General features: G+C 33.6%; 1 protein-coding gene across 2 annotated transcripts in view; it reads left to right on the top strand.

Moving 5' to 3' along the window:
- Positions 1-17,568, top strand: part of LOC114335365 (esterase E4) — a 110,887-nt gene that overhangs the window by 61,735 nt on the left and 31,584 nt on the right. For both annotated transcript variants that reach the window (XM_028285594.2, XM_028285593.2), the window contains exons 8-9: positions 3,180-3,349; positions 11,328-11,478. In XM_028285594.2, the coding sequence (XP_028141395.2) occupies positions 3,180-3,349; positions 11,328-11,478 (321 nt within the window). The remainder of the gene's footprint in view (positions 1-3,179; positions 3,350-11,327; positions 11,479-17,568) is intronic.

A 17,568-nucleotide genomic window follows, 5' to 3' on the forward strand; every position in this document is an offset into this window, starting at 1 on the left:
AACTTAGTCTTTTGCTAGCAGTTGCCGCTACGGCATCTATGCCATTTCGTTCGTTGCAATTCGGGACTGCACGCTGGGGTTTGTTTTGGTTGGATCAGGGAGAGTAGCATATTATGTGCCTCCTGATGAGAGACTAATAAGTTTCGAAACCGGTAGAGGTGCTTGCAGCACACTCTGATTGGACTGGAATATGGTTCGGCTGTATTTTCGTTTTGCAACGAAATTGAAAATGGTTATTCATTTTTGATTTACATTTACTCTGTGTGGAGTATGAAGGGAACCAGTCTCGTTGGAACTTTACCGCGCTGAGCAGATGTGACGTGAATTGTAAATTGTAGAATTCCCTCATCTTCCTTAGTCTCAGCATCCGTATGGCTTGCAAATTGTAGAAGCCTCGGAGGTGTAACCAGAGAAGGTTCCCATTGTTTTCATTCTGGTGGGATATGTTATATGCCATTAGAGTGAAAACTTAGTCTTTTGCTAGCAGTTGCCGCTACGGCATCTATGCCATTTCGTTCGTTGCAATTCGGGACTGCACGCTGGGGTTTGTTTTGGTTGGATCAGGGAGAGCAGCATGTGTGCCTCCTGATGAGAGACTAATAAGTTTCGAAACCGGTAGAGGTGCTTGCAGCACTCTCTGATTGGACTGGAATATGGTTCGGCTGTATTTTCGTTTTGCAACGAAATTGAAAATGGTTATTCATTTTTGATTTACATTTACTCTGTGTGGAGTATGAAGGGAACCAGTCTCGTTGGAACTTTACCGCGCTGAGCAGATGTGACGTGAATTGTAAATTGTAGAATTCCCTCATCTTCCTTAGTCTCAGCATCCGTATGGCTTGCAAATTGTAGAAGTCTCGGAGGTGTAACCAGAGAAGGTTCCCATTGTTTTCATTCTGGTGGGATATGTTATATGCCATTAGAGTGAAAACTTAGTCATTTACATAATTATTTATACAGGGTGTCCAAAAAATTTTTATTAAATTAAATTATTTGACAAAAAAAGAAGTAAAAGGGCACCCTGTATAGAAAATTATGTAAATGTTTATATTACTTGATAGAGAATTGAAGAACCTTTCAAACCAGCTACCACACGACCTCTATTCTCATTTAAAAAAATCATCGATTACGTCATCACGCCCAGACGGATGACGTCACTAGTATAACATGTATGCCACAATATCATAACTTAAAAATAAAAATCGACCTGTTTCGGGATTTTTCCTTAAAGTCGCCGATTTTCGAAAGAACGAATTTATTCCTTTCATTTGCACCATACTGTCGGTGGAAAAGAGTGTCGCGCACGCTTGATTCGCAATTAAAAAACAAAGGAGTTTTGAATATTGTATTGCAAAAAAATCTTCGGAATTTCATCAATCGATGTTTAAAGAATATACCTACCTTGGCAACATTCAAATTTTCAGTTTTTCACATAGTCTTTGAGGGTTAAAAATGGCCGATTTCGCAATTTTTCAATTTTTAATCGCTTATATGTCAAAAACTATCATTTTTAGAAAAAAGTCACTAAAGACCTTTTCTGTTTGTAATGATCCAAAAAACCTAAAAAAACTTTTTTCCATGCAATAAAAATAATTTTAGGAAAAAAACAAAAAAAAAACGTTTAAAAAATTTTTGACCACCTTTTGGTCCTGGCAACATGGAAATTTGTTAAAAGGAGTCCTTTTTGAGTAAGATTGTGCAAAAAATCCGAATTAGAATATTTTTCCTAGCGGATGCGCAGTGGCTTTCTGGACTAGTAGGATCTGGCGGCCATTTTTATTTATAAACAATTAACTGTCAAAAAATGGCATTTTTCCCTTTTTCTTCCAAAGCAATGGAAATCAGTGAAACATATGATTTTTTTAGATGATCTTTGAAATTATGGAAAAAGCTTTAAAATGACATACCTACTACAAAGTTTGATATGCTCATTTATTGTTAATATAATTGCGAAAAAAGGTCGAAATTGCAAAAAAAAATATTTTCGCAATAGCTGTTGTAAAAATTAGTGTACAGGCTTGAAATTTTTTTCAAATGAGGGTTTTTAAGTTCTTAATATGTGATAAAAATTTCAAAGCGATTCATTCAATTGTTTAAATTTTATTCGAAATGTTTATCTCAGAGAGTATTTTTTTGCAATAACAAAAGTCAGAAAAAAAATGGCGTTAAAACCATTCCACCGGTGTCAAATGGAAGAGCATGAGCTATATTTTCAACTTGGTTTAAAAAAAAGCGAATAAAAAATGCATTTATTAGTAATAAATAATTATGCAAAAGTATCGTAAATCTTTCCTTATAAACTTTTTGAATAACTTTTTCCAAAAAAATTAACTTTTTTACCCTGTTTTAAGTGCACAACTACCAACTAATGTAATTAATATCATAATTGATAAAAAATTGGAATAAATATATATAATTTCTTATATATCAAAATAAAAAGTTTATAAGGGAATATTTACGATACTTGTGCATAATTATTTATTACTAACAAATGCATGTTTTATTCACTTTTTTAAACCAAGTTGAAAATATAACTCATGCTCTTTCATTTGACACCTGTGGAATGGTTCTAACGGCATTTTTTTCTGACTAATGTTATTGCAAAAAAATGCTCTCTGGGATAAACAATTTGAATAAAATTTAAACAACTGAATGAATCGCTTTGAAATTTTTATCACATATTAAGCACCACAGAACCCTTATATGACAAAAATTTCAAAGCTGTACACTAATTTTTACAATAGATATTGGGAAATTAATTTTTTTTGCAATTCCTACCTTTTTTCGCAATTATATTAACAATAAATGAGTATATCAAACTTTGTAATACGTCATTTTAAAGCGTTTTTCATAGTCTCAAAGATATTTGTACTAAAAAACCATAAGTTTCACTGTTTTCCATTGATTTGAAAAAAAGGGAAAAATGCCATTTTTTGACACTTAATTGTTTATAAACAAAAATGGCCGCCAGAACCTACGCAGGAAATAGTTACATTTTGCTCTTATAGGTATTACCTGTCGAAAAACGCTTCAGTACCCTGGCTGCTCGAGTGTCATGGAAAAAACCTTATTACCCTGGACTATATAATATGTAGGTCACAGTATTAAATATTCGCTTAAATATGTCCGTAATTACCCAAAATGAGTGTGGAAATATATTCAAAGGATGATATTTTTAGACTATGGAAACTTGACTCGAGCTGGCCTGTTAGTGGATAGTAATTATTCTTTATTAATTGATCCTGTTGTTCCTTTAAAAAAAGAAAATATTTTACCTATGGTTAATGAAATAAAAAATATATATTGCAATACTAATAGATTTGCACAAAACGCAACAGGTATGGCCAAGGTGAGTATACATTATATAAATAAAATACATAATAAATCTTATGTCTCCATTTACGTAAAAAAATTACTTAAACCATTACTTTCCACTGCTGTGACAGATAACGCCAATTCGTTGACTAGTTCGTAGGCGAGCGGCAGGCACCCCAAAATGACCAGGTACTGACCACGGAGAGGTGAATGGCCAATTTTAGTCATACTGTACGTTTTTTATGGTGCTGAAAACGAAAATGAGGTTTATTTTGAATTTTTTGTGGGGGAACATTGTCAAAATCGCAATTTTACCCTAAAAATAAAAAAAATGAAATCATGTTTTTTTATGTTTACCTCGCTTCAACTGTGTTCCATTTATTTAATATTTATTACTGAAATTTTTATATAGTAATAACATTTCCGAAGGTAACGAATAACTTAATTGCAAAGTTTAATCGCAAAAGTTGAGTGACGAAATTTAAAGTTTAGCTTTTTAATCACGTTTATGTTAAAATATAGCGTACAAAGAATTTTTCTGGAAAGTCTTAAATCAAAATGTTTTATAAAAAAAATAGTGCAACTTTTAATATCGACATTAGAAATCCCCAAAATAACGCTTATTTTTCGAGATTTACTGAACATGGGTGGTGAATGGCTAATTTTGGTCTTACATATGTTTTTGACGGTGTTGAAAACGAAAATGAAATTTATTTTAAATTTTAGGTTCGGCAATATTGTCAAAATCGTAATTATACCCTAAAAATAAAAATTAATGAAATCACGTTTTTTGAGTTTAGCTGGCTAAAACTGTTCCATTGTAATATTTTTTTCTAAACATTGTAGAGTATATTCTGCTCACCTTTCAAAAGACAATGTACCTGTTTTAAGCTTTTAGTCTTATTACAATAAAAGTTATGAATTTTTTAAAGTAAAAGGTGCAGATTCCTTAATTGCAAAGTCGAACGCTAGTTTACGGTGCGCCAATGTTTGTAAAAAGCCTGACTTAAGCGTTATAAATAAAAAATTATAGAAGCTATAGATTTAATTTTAGAAAAATCTTTATATAAAGTTTTTCTTGTTAAATTTCCTGAATTTTTCAATGGTCAAGTCAGTTTTTTACGCAAAACATGCATTTTTCTCACGAAAAATTAAAATTTTTGATCTTTAATATCCCAAAAAGTTTTGCTTTATTTTAATAACTTTATATGACAAATTTTGCTTAAAATTTGATCTTCTATCGAATTATGGGGTTATTTTTAATAAAACCATTTTCACCCCCGAGAAAGGGTGGTATCCACCCCCAGGGTAAAAGCGCAAGTTGGCACCATATCACCTTCATTCCTTGAGATATCATCTAACCACTCAGCAATTTGCATGCAAGTCGATGGAGGTTCAACGAAATCGGAGGTAATAGCTCATATCCACCTTCAGTGACTGCACTATCTTTAGCACTATCTTCAGTGACTGCACTTCAGTGACTGCACTTTATTTTTTGTCTGTCAAATCGTAAAGTAATGCACTCCGGAATATGTTTTTGAATCGCGGAATAATTTACAAAAGAGATAGAGAACAGTTGTTGAACGTACAGCTGTTAAACGTTTCTCACTACGCTCAAGCCAGCTGCTGCAAAGCGAGATGAAGGTAGTGATATTCAGCATGTTGTATTTCCGGTAATTTTGCTCCAATCAATTTGAACCCTTCAGAGAGTATTCTTGAAGTCATTTCTTTCAAAAACTTTACTTAGCAAGTTTCACCCATTTGTTTACCAATCAAATGTTATTGAAACTAAAAGTTTAAAACACAAAATAGGGCTATGAGGTATTGCCTACGTATCAACGTTCGTGGCTACCGAGCAAGTGGTGTAAACAGGTAAGCAAATATAGGTCACTGCACCGATCTGTTTACCAATCAAAATATAATATATTATATAAAACAGAATCTTAAATAATATTAGATAATTAAGTTTTAATAACAAACGCGATTAAATGGTGTTGAATATCCCTACCATCGTTTCGCTATGCGGCAGGTTCGCGCCAGCGCGCTTGAGCGTAGTGAGAGACGTTCAACAGATGTTCCCATTCTCGTTCGTAAATTACTTTGTGATTCAAAAACATATTCCGCAGTGCATCACTGTACGATTTTACAGACAAAAATAAATTGAAAATAAAAGTTGACAAAACTTTTATCTGGCGTTTTTCTCAAAACTGCTTTTTTCAAAGTAGCCCAGTCGGGATAGCATTTGACCTTGCATTAGGAGCTGCCCCAAATTTAATTTTTCTAATCTTTAGGGATGGTCAATATTAGTACAAATTTAAAATCTCGACTAAATTCCACCGTTGCGTTAGCCGCCATCTTGATTTTAAACCAGAACCGTTTTTGCTCAATATCTCCGCCATTTTCAACTTTTTGACAAAAAATATACAAACTGAAATTGTTGAAAATACGATTTTCTATAATTTCATTTATTATAATTTTTTTCGTGCGGTCGATATTTTCCGAGTTATGAGGGGAAAATAGTGACAGTTGTAGCATAATTATTGAATTATTGAATTATCTTGTTTATTATTAGTTTTACAACAAATATTTACCTACACAAAAATGAAGAGAATTAAATTTTGTACAATTTTGATGCCGTTCATTTTTTTGATGAAATCAATATTTAAGGTAGTACGTATGTGGTAAAGGTGCGAGCGTAAGACCTGATTGATTTTGTAGCGATTGTTTTTGTTCAATATCTCCGCCATTTTCAACTTTTCGACAAAAACTGTAAGAACTGTAATTGTTGCAAAATTACGATTTACTACAATTTTTCGAGAGAACCAGTGGCGGGTCTTCAAGGGGGGCAATGGGAAAATTCCCCCCAACAGGGTCCAAAACTTAAAAAAAATTGTTGGAACATCACGATATATTAGCTGACATCAAACTTAAAATATCGACAGACAAATTCAACCAATAAAACCCGCTAGTTAATAAAATTAAGTGAACTTAATGTATATAATGTCTTTTTATGTCTTTTATATACTTAGTTTGGTTGATGTTTCATTGGAAGTTTCAAAAATTGTATAAAATATAATTCTCTTTATTTCTGTTTATGTACAATTATGTCGTAAAGTTAATAATAAATGAGACAATTCAATAATTATGCTTCCCCTCCGCTTCCATTATTTTCCCCCTTAACTCGGAGAATATTGATCGTATAAAAAAATTGTGCCAAAGAAATTATAGGAAATTGCATTTCCAACAATTTTCTTTCCCACCATTTATGTCGAAAAGTTGAAAATGGCGGAGATATTAAGCAACAACAGTTCTCATTTAAAATCAATATGGCGGCTAATGCAACCGCGGAATTCAGTCGAGATTTTAAATTTACACTACTATTGATCTCTCCTAAAGGATATAATTATAAAATTTGGGGCAGCTCGGATACAAAATTCAATTCAATAATTATGCTCCCCCCACCACTTTTTACTATTTTCCCATGGTACTCGGAAAATATCAACCGCATGAAAAAAATTGTTAAAAAGAAATTGTAGGAAATTATATTTTGAACAATTTTAGTTGAAAATGGCGTAGATATTCAACAAAAACAATTGCTAAAAAATCAATCCGGTCTTACGCTCGCGCCATTACCGCATACGTACGACCTTAAATATTAATTTTAGAAAAAAAATGAGAGAGACCAAAATTGTGTAGAATTTAATTCTCTTCATTTTTGTACAGGTACATATTTGTTGTAAAACTAATAATAAACGAGATAATTTAATAATTCAATAATTATGCTCCAACTGTCACTATTTTCCCCTCATAACTCGGAAAATATCGACCGCACGAAAAAATTATAATAAATGAAATTATAGAAAATCGTATTTTCCACAATTTCAGTTTCTACACTTTTTATCAAAAAATTGAAAATGGCGGAGATATTGAGCAAAAACGGTTTTGGTTTAAAATCAAGATGGCGGCTAACGCAACGGTGGAATTCAGTCGAGATTTTAAATTTATACTAATATTCTTCTTCTTCTTCTTTGAGTGCCTCTCCTATCGGAGATTGGATATCATTAGGGCGATTCTAATTTTATTTACTGCTGTTTTGAACAATTCGTTAGTGGTACAGCCAAACCACTCTCTCAAATTTCTTATCCAGGACATTCTTCTACGGCCTGGATTTCTTCGTCCTTGGATTTTTCCTTGCATTATGTTTTGTAGGAATGTGTACTTTTGTCCCCTCATCAGGTGGCCTAAGTATTCAAGTTTTCTCTTTTTTATATTCAGTAGAACTTCTGGCTTGTTATTTATTCTGCGTATTACTTCTTCATTTGTAATTTTATCCACCCAACTTATTCTTAGTATACGGCGGTAGCACCACATCTCAAAGCTTTCAAGATTTTTAATATTCCTCTGTTTAAGAGTCCATGACTCAACACCATAGAGCAAAGTACTGAATACATAGCATTTTAACATCCTAGTTCGTAGATGAATACTAATATCACGATTACAAAATAATTTTTTCATTTTTATAAAAGTAGACCTGGCAATTTCAATACGACTTTTATCTCGTGATTTTGGTCACCTGTTTCATTGATAAGGATTCCCAAGTATTTGTATCCGTTTACTTTTTCAAGTTGGGTACCGTTTATTGTGATACTAGTGTCATTTATGCCCGGTTGCACCAACAGATCTTAAGCTTAAGTCGAGAATATCATAAGAATTAATATAATACAATTATAATATATTACAATAAGAATACCATAATATAATAATAGATATAATTGATAATAAGGTAAGAATCTAAAATTATGGTGCAACGTAAGTGATACTCAAGAAGGCCCTATCTCTAAGTAGAGCTTAGCTAAGCTGGAGCTTAAGATCTGTTGGTGCAACCAGGTACTATTGGATTCTTACTGAAGGTCATATATTTGGTTTTTTTGACGTTCATCCTTATGCCGTAGTTATTACATATCTCATTCATACTTTCAACTAGATGTTGTAGATCTTCCGCTGTTCTTACCATTATCACAGTATCGTCAGCATATCGAATGTTATTGATAACTTCTCCATTGACTATTATCCCTTCGTTTGCATATGAGAGAGCTTCTTGGCATATTTGTTCGCTGTAGATATTAAACAAGAGCAGTGACAATATACAACCCTGTCGTACCCCTCTACGTATTTCTATTTCGTCCGATGTTTGGTCTTCTATTTTTATATTAGCTCGCTGATTCCAGTACAGATTTAATATTATTTGTATGTCTCTGGTGTCAATGTTCTTACTCTCCAGGATTTCTTTGAGTTTACTGTGGCGTACTTTGTCAAAGGCCTTTTCAAAGTCTATAAAGCAGGCGTGTACCTCTTGGTTAACATATAGGCATCTCTGTGTTAGAACGTTCAGGGCAAAGAGAGCATCCCTTGTACCTAATCCTTTTCTGAATCCCATCTGTGTATCGTTAATATCGATGTCTAGTTTTTGATATATTCGGTTGTGGATGACTCTAAGAAATATCTTAAGCAGGTGACTCATCAAGGAGATTGTTCGATGATCTGAACATCGCACTGCCTTAGTTTTCTTCGGTATGGTGACAAACGGAGACAGCAACCATTCTTGTGGTATTATACCAGTACTGTATATTGTATTGAATATATGCAATATTATGGTTACGGATTGAACATTCAAAAGCTTCAGCAGTTCTGTAGGGATTTCATCAGGTCCGTTTGCTTTTCCATTTTTAGCGTTTCTTATTGCGTATTCTACTTCTTCTTTCAATATGTCTGGCCCAGTTGCATTGATTATCTGAGTTAAGTTGTTTCTATCGTCTTCAAATAATTCATTCAGGTATTCTGTCCATCTTTTTATTTTATTCTCTAGATCTATAATAAGGTTTCCATCTTTGTCTTTAAGTTTACCTATTTGGCATTTCTTTATGCTTCCTGTTATCTCTTTTACTTTTTTGTGCATATTGAACGCATCGTACTTTTTCTCATAGGTTTCCATTTCTTCACACTGTTCTTTAATCCACGCCTCTTTGGCTTCTTTTATTCTCTTTTTTATGTGTTTGTTTATTTCTTTGTATTTGTCTAGGTAATTCTTCATATTTCTTCTTTGTTCCATCAAGTCTAGTATGTCCTGTGTCATCCACCCCTTGTTCTTTGTTGTCGTTTTTGTCAGATGTTTCTTTCCTGCTGTTTGTATAGCTGTATTTATGTACTTTAATTTTTGGTTAACGTTATCTGTATCGTTAATTTGTTGTTGCACTGAACTGAGGTTTTCATTTATTTCTTCTCCTGTTTCTTGTTGTATATTTTTGTTTCTAAGTTTAACTAAATCTAGTGTCTTTCTTTGTGGTCTCCTTATCTTTTTTTGTCTCGCCTCTATCACAGTAACTACCGGATTATGATCTGAGCCTATATCAGCTCCTGGGTACGTCTTAGTACATTTAACAGCATTACGATACCTCCTTGCTATCAGAATGTAGTCTATTTGATTTCTCACTATTTTTTCTTTGGTATGTTGTGGAGATGTCCATGTATATAATCGCCGAGGAGGTAATTTAAAAAGGGTGTTTGTTATTACAAAGTCTTCGCTCTGGCAAAATTGAATCAATCGATCTCCTCTGTCGTTTCTGTTTCCAAGTCCATAGTTTCCTACATGTTCTCCTACCTTACCTTGACCGACCTTGGCATTAAGATCGCCCATTATTATGTTAATGTGTTGCTTTTTTATTGCTTTCAGCATTTCTTCTAAGTCGTTGTAGAATTGTTCTATTTCATCGTCATCTTTATCTGCTGTTGGTGCATAGGCTTGAATAAGATTTATTAAGTTATGTTTTTCTTTAATTTGTATTAATATTAAGCGTTCTGAGTAAGGAGTACAGGTAATCAGAGAATTTTTCCATTTCTTTGAAATGATGATTCCAACTCCGTACCGATGGGTGTTGTTGTCGATTCCGGAGTAATAAAATACGCCATCATTTCGTGTTGAACATTTCCCGGATCCTGGCCATTGTGTATCGCTGATTCCTAAAACATCGATGTTTAGTCTATTCATTTCTTGTTCAACATTATCCAGTTTTCCTATACTAATATTGACCCTCCCTAAAGATTAGAAAAATAAAATGTGGGGCAGCTCCTAATGCAAGGTTAGGCTTGTTATTCGTCTAACCCGACTGGACTAAAGGCGGTAGACATTGTAACTCAAAAACTACTTGACCGATCACCTAAAATTTTGTAATTTTATATTCTTCAGGTATTTCGTAAGGTAACAGTGTCAATATATTTTTTGTTTTATGCTTATTTTTTGTGTTTATACAATAATAAATATGTTGATTTTCACCCTTTTTTTTTCAAAAAAAATTCGTTGTTTTGAATTCTGAGTGATACAAAAAGTCAAAAATCCTAAAACTAAAAAAAAAACTCGACAGCGCGCAGCGTTACCTTCAGAAACTCATAAGCTATTAAAATTTTTTGAATTGTTTGTTTCACATGATCCAATGATGAGTTCGGATGTCCATCGCAAAATTAATTGTTTTTTGAGGTGTCTTTAAAAATTTGCCACCGTTGGCTTATTTTTCAATATTTTCCTTTTCAATTTTTTTTAACGTGTTATGAATTGTAATTAATATTCTTATTTAATTTAAAAATAAAATAATTCTAACACACTTTCAAAAATACTTTACAAAAATGTGCTTGAAATATTGATTTCAAACCCTACGCCCCACCTTAAGAATGTGGCAAGATTTTGATAGGCAAACCACGCAAGTCGTATTTGTTTATGTATAAAATTTAATAAAAAACATGTTTCATCCGGTAAACAAATGGGTGAAGCTCGACCCAGATTCAGATCCCGTACTAAAAAGTTTAAAAGTAGCCAGGAATAAGGCAGGCGGTACAAACTCACAGAAGATAATATGATAGATGCCCAACTAGATGCCCACTTTAGGTACCTATTTTCAATAATTATCATAAGTGAATAAATATATTATTTATTTTTAATTTTGTTTTTGGTAATATTTTAGATTCTATCTGATATATTGTACGGAATTCCAATAATGACAAATGCCAAGCTTATGTCTAAATACACAGATGTATATTTCTACCAATTTGGTTATTTGGGTCCCATAAATGGGATAAATTTTTGGAAACAATTTAGTACATATGGACTTAAAGGTATGAATTTACAATATTTTAAAATTATAACTAGTGCGAATCGAATGAATATAGTCGTGGTCTCATGAAACAATCTCTGATATGGCACAAATACATGGTACACATTATAATTCGACATAAGTAAAGCATAGATATGTACTACCAGAAAATTTGCTAATAAAAATATATACAAGGTGTCCAAAAAGTAGTGGAACGGTCGAATATTTCGCGAAATAAACATTGGATCGAAAAACTGAAAAATACGTCTTCAATAATTTTCAAAAATATATCCAATGACATCAAACACCAACCCCCACTACATCCCTTGGGGGTGGGGTAGGGGGTAACTTTAAAATCTTAAATGGAAACCCCCAGTTTTTCTTGCAGATTTTAATTCGTTACGTAAAAGTAAGCAACTTTTATTCAAGACATTTTTTCGAACTGTGGATAGATGGCGCTATAATTGGAAAAAACGATTTATCCTGATACCGTAGGTAAATTATAGAAACGGTCTAGTATCTCACGAAATACACTTCCAAATGAAAAACTAAAAAACAGATTTTTAATCTTTTTCGAAAACCTTTCGAATAACACCAAAAGTGACCCTCCAACCTACTCCCTGGAGGTGGGGTGGGGGGTAACTTTAAAATCTTAAATAGCAACCTCCACTTTTTATTACAGATTCGGATCCGTTATGAAAAATTAAGCAACATTTATTCAAAACATTTTTTAGAATTGTTAATAGATGGCGCTTTAATTGGAAAAATACGATTTATTAGCGCCATCTATCAAAAATTTAAAAAAATGTTTCGAATAAATGTTGCTTAATTTTTTATGACGAATCGGAATCTGCAATAAAAAGTGGGGGTTGCTATTTAAGATTTTAAAGTTATCCCCACCCCACCTCCAGGGGGTGGGTTGGAGGGTCATGTTTGGTGTTATTCGATAGGTTTTCGAAAAAGATTAAAAATCTGTTTTTTGGTTTCTCATTTGGAAGTGTATTTCGTGAAATATAAGACCGTTTCTATAATTTACCTATGGTATCAGGATAAATCGTTTTTCCCAATTATAGCGCCATCTATCCACAGTTCGAAAAAACGTCTTGAACAAAAGTTACCTACTTTTACGTAACGAATCCAAATTTGCAAGAAAAACTAGGGGTTTCCATTTGAGATTTTAAAGTTACCCCCCACCCCACCTCCATGGGGTGTAGTGGGGATTGGTGTTTGGTGTCATTGGATAGATTTTTGAAAATGGTTGAACAAGTATTTTCCAGTTTTTCGATCCGATGTTTAGTTCGCGAAATATTCGACCGTTCCACTACTTTTGGGACACCCTATATAAAATCCAAAAGGGAAAATTTTCCTGTACTAAGCTTTATTTTCAAATCAAGAGGAGTAAACTAAAAAGACAGATTTACGCCCAAGAAAGTCACCAGAAATATCACCAAATACATCTTCTTTTTTGGTTGATCATGTCGACCTTCGACGGTAATCCATAAATATTATATTATACTAATACGTCGCAAAAGAGTTCTAATGGTAGGGGAGCAAAGTATTCGATAGATTTTTGAAAAATATTGAAGATTTATTTTTTGGCATTTCGATCTGACGTTCATTTCGCGAAATATTCGCATTTTTCTTATGAAACTTTGTAACGCACCCATTTCCTCACTCCCCGCTCAAATCGTCAGATTTTTGAAATGTACACTCTTTTGTATGTACCTACTTAACCTACCTTATCTTAATCTGATAATTTCGAGTATTTTTAAGGATAGATTTTATTTTTGGCCCCCCTTAACGAACTTTCCTGTGTTAAGAGCCAATATCAATATATGGTAGAGGTACATCTGCAGGGTACCAGGTTTCTCCCCATATGATAATCTGACGCGCTCGGGTAACTGCAATAATCCCAGCTCTCTCTCTCTCTCTCTCTCTCTCTCTCTATATATATATATATATATATATATATATATATATCTCTCTCTCTCTCTCTCCCTCTCTCTCTCTCTCTATCTCTATCTCTATCTCTCTCCTGAGGATCTTGATTTCTTCCAATATTCCTAACAATGTTTCTACATTGGTCTCTATCTTCAGCTGCTCTAAGAGCTTCGCAGAATGAGTTTCCAGCTGAATGCTTTATTTGGTCAGACAAACTAGTTGGTGATCGTCCTCTTGATCTTCTCCCCAGAACGTTTCCAGAAACAATTAATCCCTCTAAACTGGGCGCTCACATGCGCGAAGAGTCCAAGTCTCTGCTCCGTATAAAAATATTGAGAATACAAGGGCATTCACCAGTCTCATCTTGATGTTTTGAGAGATAGATCTGTCTTTCCAAACTTTAGTTAGGCGACTCATCGCATTTTTTGCCATACCAATACGTCTCCGAACTTCTGCTTCACAGTTACCATCGTTAGCAAGGGCGGATCCAGGACCGATTTTCGGGAGGGCCCATAAACTTTTTTTGGGAGGAGTACCAGAAGTACGGGGGTAATTTTTAAAAATTAGGGTTACAATGGTGAGTTTTAAGTCACTTTTCACACACTTTGAGAAGTGCCTTAAAACTCACCATTCCTTCCATAGTACCGATTCCTACACATTTCTTCGGATCCAAGTGCAGTTCTTTCAACTAGTTTAATACTATTTTTTCCAATGCTTCTCCTGCCAGGCCTTGTTCTTTCCTTCTTTCTTGATTTTCACTAATTATTTTTAGGTTCTTATAAGCGTCAATAAATTTGACAAAGTCTTCACGAATGTTGTTATTGTGTATGTATCCCAAATTTAGAGAAAGCTGTTCCACGTGTAATAAGTCAGTCGTTTCGTCAAATATTATTTGTTCAATTATTTCTTCACCAGAACATGTTATTAATTGATTTTGACTGCTGCTACTAATGCATGTTGCTCAGGAAGATACTGTGGATAGGTTTTATTTAAGAGTCTTATCTCATGATACGATTTTAAACTTTAACACTGTGGTGCTAAGGCAAAACCCGATATGTCAAAAAACGTGATTTTGTAGCAGATGAGTTTAAAAGTTCGCGGTGTTGTAATAGTGGACATATCAGAAACAATTTTATTATCTACTGGTTACATGGATGCGTTTAGCCATGTAGGGTTTTGTCATCACATTCTTCATCGCTCAATCTACATATTGGCATTAAAAACGAAAAATCGATAATTTTTGACATATCGGGTTTTGCCTTAGTACCACAGCAATTTCCCTCATTCCTAGGTCCAGCATCTTCGTCCAGAAGCATAAGGCCATCATCACGATGGTCTCTTAAAGGAATATATTGTCGACCTAAGAACATTATGAACCCTACTATTGGTCGTAGTCTTTCTTTATTTTTTGTTTATGTTTAGACCTCTGAGAGTATATCTGGTTAATAACTGACTTTTGAGGGTTGCGATAACTTTTTAGAAAATCCAGCTCAACCTGAACGCACTTCTTGTGGTATGATGTTTTTTCATGGGTTTATATGACTCCGTCTTTGCTCATGAGTTTGGCGAAAGATGTTAAAGGTTTCGTGACAAGGCTTTGGGCTGTCATCCCGTTATTGTGACTATATTTTTCATTAGAAAAATGAAATGCAATATTTGTAAAACAATTCCTTTTGACTGTGCGAAAATACCAACCAACTCCTTTGTTCTAAGTGCTAGTGACCCAAGTAACGCTTCACTTCTTTTTTATTCTTTGTGTGTATAGAATATGGAAATTTATACGATTTTGATGGCTGTCAAGATCGTTCTAACAATTGGCACTCTGTAAAATTATCAACATTTTGATTTATAAAAAAACCCAAAAGTCATTCTTGAAGCTTCTCCGTTACTTGTTTTTTTCAATTCTAGTCCAGAAAACGTATTTATCCCCTGTTTTGTACTGGGTGTCCCAATAAGAATGGTTCTCGGCCATATCTCAGGAACCGTTTATAGTAGAGCTTTCAAATAAAAAATTTTATAACAAAAGTTGCCTCAGGAAAAGCCTGGAAATTATTTTCATAATTGTGGGACCACCGTTAGAGGGCGTAATTGAATATCAAAAATAAAAAAATCTAAATTTTACAAAATTTTCCTAATGAAGGGGCACTGGAAATCCGATCGTCGTATTCTTCATAAAAATCTACGCATATTTGATTTGACAAGTTTAGGTCTACCTTTGGAAATAAGAGGTGGGGGTGAGTGGGAACCTTGTTATGAAAAACTGGCTGTGAGTCCGGTTCTGCTTAATCAAATTTTGCAAACTTGGTCTTGTTGAAGACAGATCTTTTTCGTTAATGTAAAAGTTATGATTTCAAACCAACTTACTGAGTAATATGCCAGCTAGAAGGCGTTATTTAATTTTTTTCAGAAATCTAGTGTTCTTTGGAAAATATTAAATACAAACATGCATTTTTAATACTATATTACAAAATTAGACAAAATTAGCAACAGAATAGCGAAAACCGCATGTTAATACCTTTTTTCTATCTCGAGATTACAGGATGCAGTACGTAAAGTAAAGATATACGTAAATGATATTATTTTTAAATTGTGCACAATTGATGAATTTATTAAAGAAGGAAATAAAAAATTGAAGAATATAGAAATATACATATGTGAAGTACCAGAAACAATAAAAGATGACAAAGAAAAACACAGATTAATAGAAGAATACCATAATCACCCGATGTTCGGAGGACACGTAGGGAATAATAGACTAATAAAGAAGCTAAAGGCAAGATTCCGATGGAAAAATTTGGAAAAAGACGTAAGAAAATGCGTTAAACAATGCCACAAATGTCAAATTAACAAACCGAAAAGAACACATGTCGAAGAGTTCGTGATATCGGACACATCTTCCAAACCATGGGACATAGTATACATAGATACAATAGGTCCATTCACTAGAAGTAATGAAGGTAATATATACTGTATCACAATGTTGTGTGAACTGACAAAATACGCGGTCAGCATACCAGTGTGCAATAAAGAAGCAGAGACAATAGCAAGAGGAATCTTTGATCATTTCATACCAACATACGGACTCATGAAGCAAATAAGAACAGACCAAGGCACAGAGTATAAGAACGAAGTAATGCAGGAATTAACAAAGCTATTAAAAATAGAGCACAACTTTTCAACGGCATACCACCCACAGTCCATTGGAAGTTGCGAAAAACTACACAGAACGTTGAACGAGTACGTAAGAGCATTCATAGACGAAGACAGAGAAATTTGGGATGTGTGTTGCAGAATGTTCACATACTGCTACAATACAACCCCTAACGCGTATCATGGATACACACCGTTCAAACTGCTATATGGCAGGAAGGTTAACCTACCGGAAGACCTTACACAGGAGATTCAACCATGTTACAATATAGATGCCTACTACAATGAGTTACGATACAAACTACAAAGCGCACACGAGAGAGCCAGAACCTTCTTATTAAAACACAAAAAAGAGCGGCAAGAAAAGAATAAGCTCAAAGCAACACCTCAAAACTTTAAAATAGGAGACCTAGTCCTGGTAAAAAGGGAAGAGAATGATAAGTTTGATAGTCTTTATGTAGGTCCTTTCACAATAACAGAAGTAAATAACGTTAATTGTAAAATCAGAATAGAAAACAATAAAATCAAGGAAATACATAAGAATAGATTATATGCTTACAATCCGAAAACACAGTGAGGGACAAGTGTGATGAAACACTGTTGTTAAACGAACATTTTTATTTTTATTTATGTATTTACGTAGTTTTAGGAAGTTTGTATATAAAATAAATTTTTTGTATTGATTACAACACAGTATGGGTTGGTAGCACTACTTGCAAAATTTTCTGCCCGTAGTCAGAAAATTCTTAGGAGGGAAAGGTGTACAAGAATTCATCTGTACTCATTAGATATCTTTTAAAAACACCCTTTAATTATCTACGCTAATTTCTTTCGGTTATTTAAATGTCATCATAAACAATTCCAACCTTCTTTCGTTACATAAACATTGTTGACCTAGATCGTGAGGTGTAATTATACATACAGCCACTATAAACACTTTTCAGGGTCGACGCTGACTTTGCACTTTTAAATATATTTATACAACCAAAACATAATAAGGGAATCCTCATTACACATTCCA

This window comes from Diabrotica virgifera, chromosome 1 (assembly GCF_917563875.1).
Source record: "Diabrotica virgifera virgifera chromosome 1, PGI_DIABVI_V3a".
NCBI classification, from domain to species: Eukaryota; Metazoa; Arthropoda; class Insecta; order Coleoptera; family Chrysomelidae; genus Diabrotica; species Diabrotica virgifera.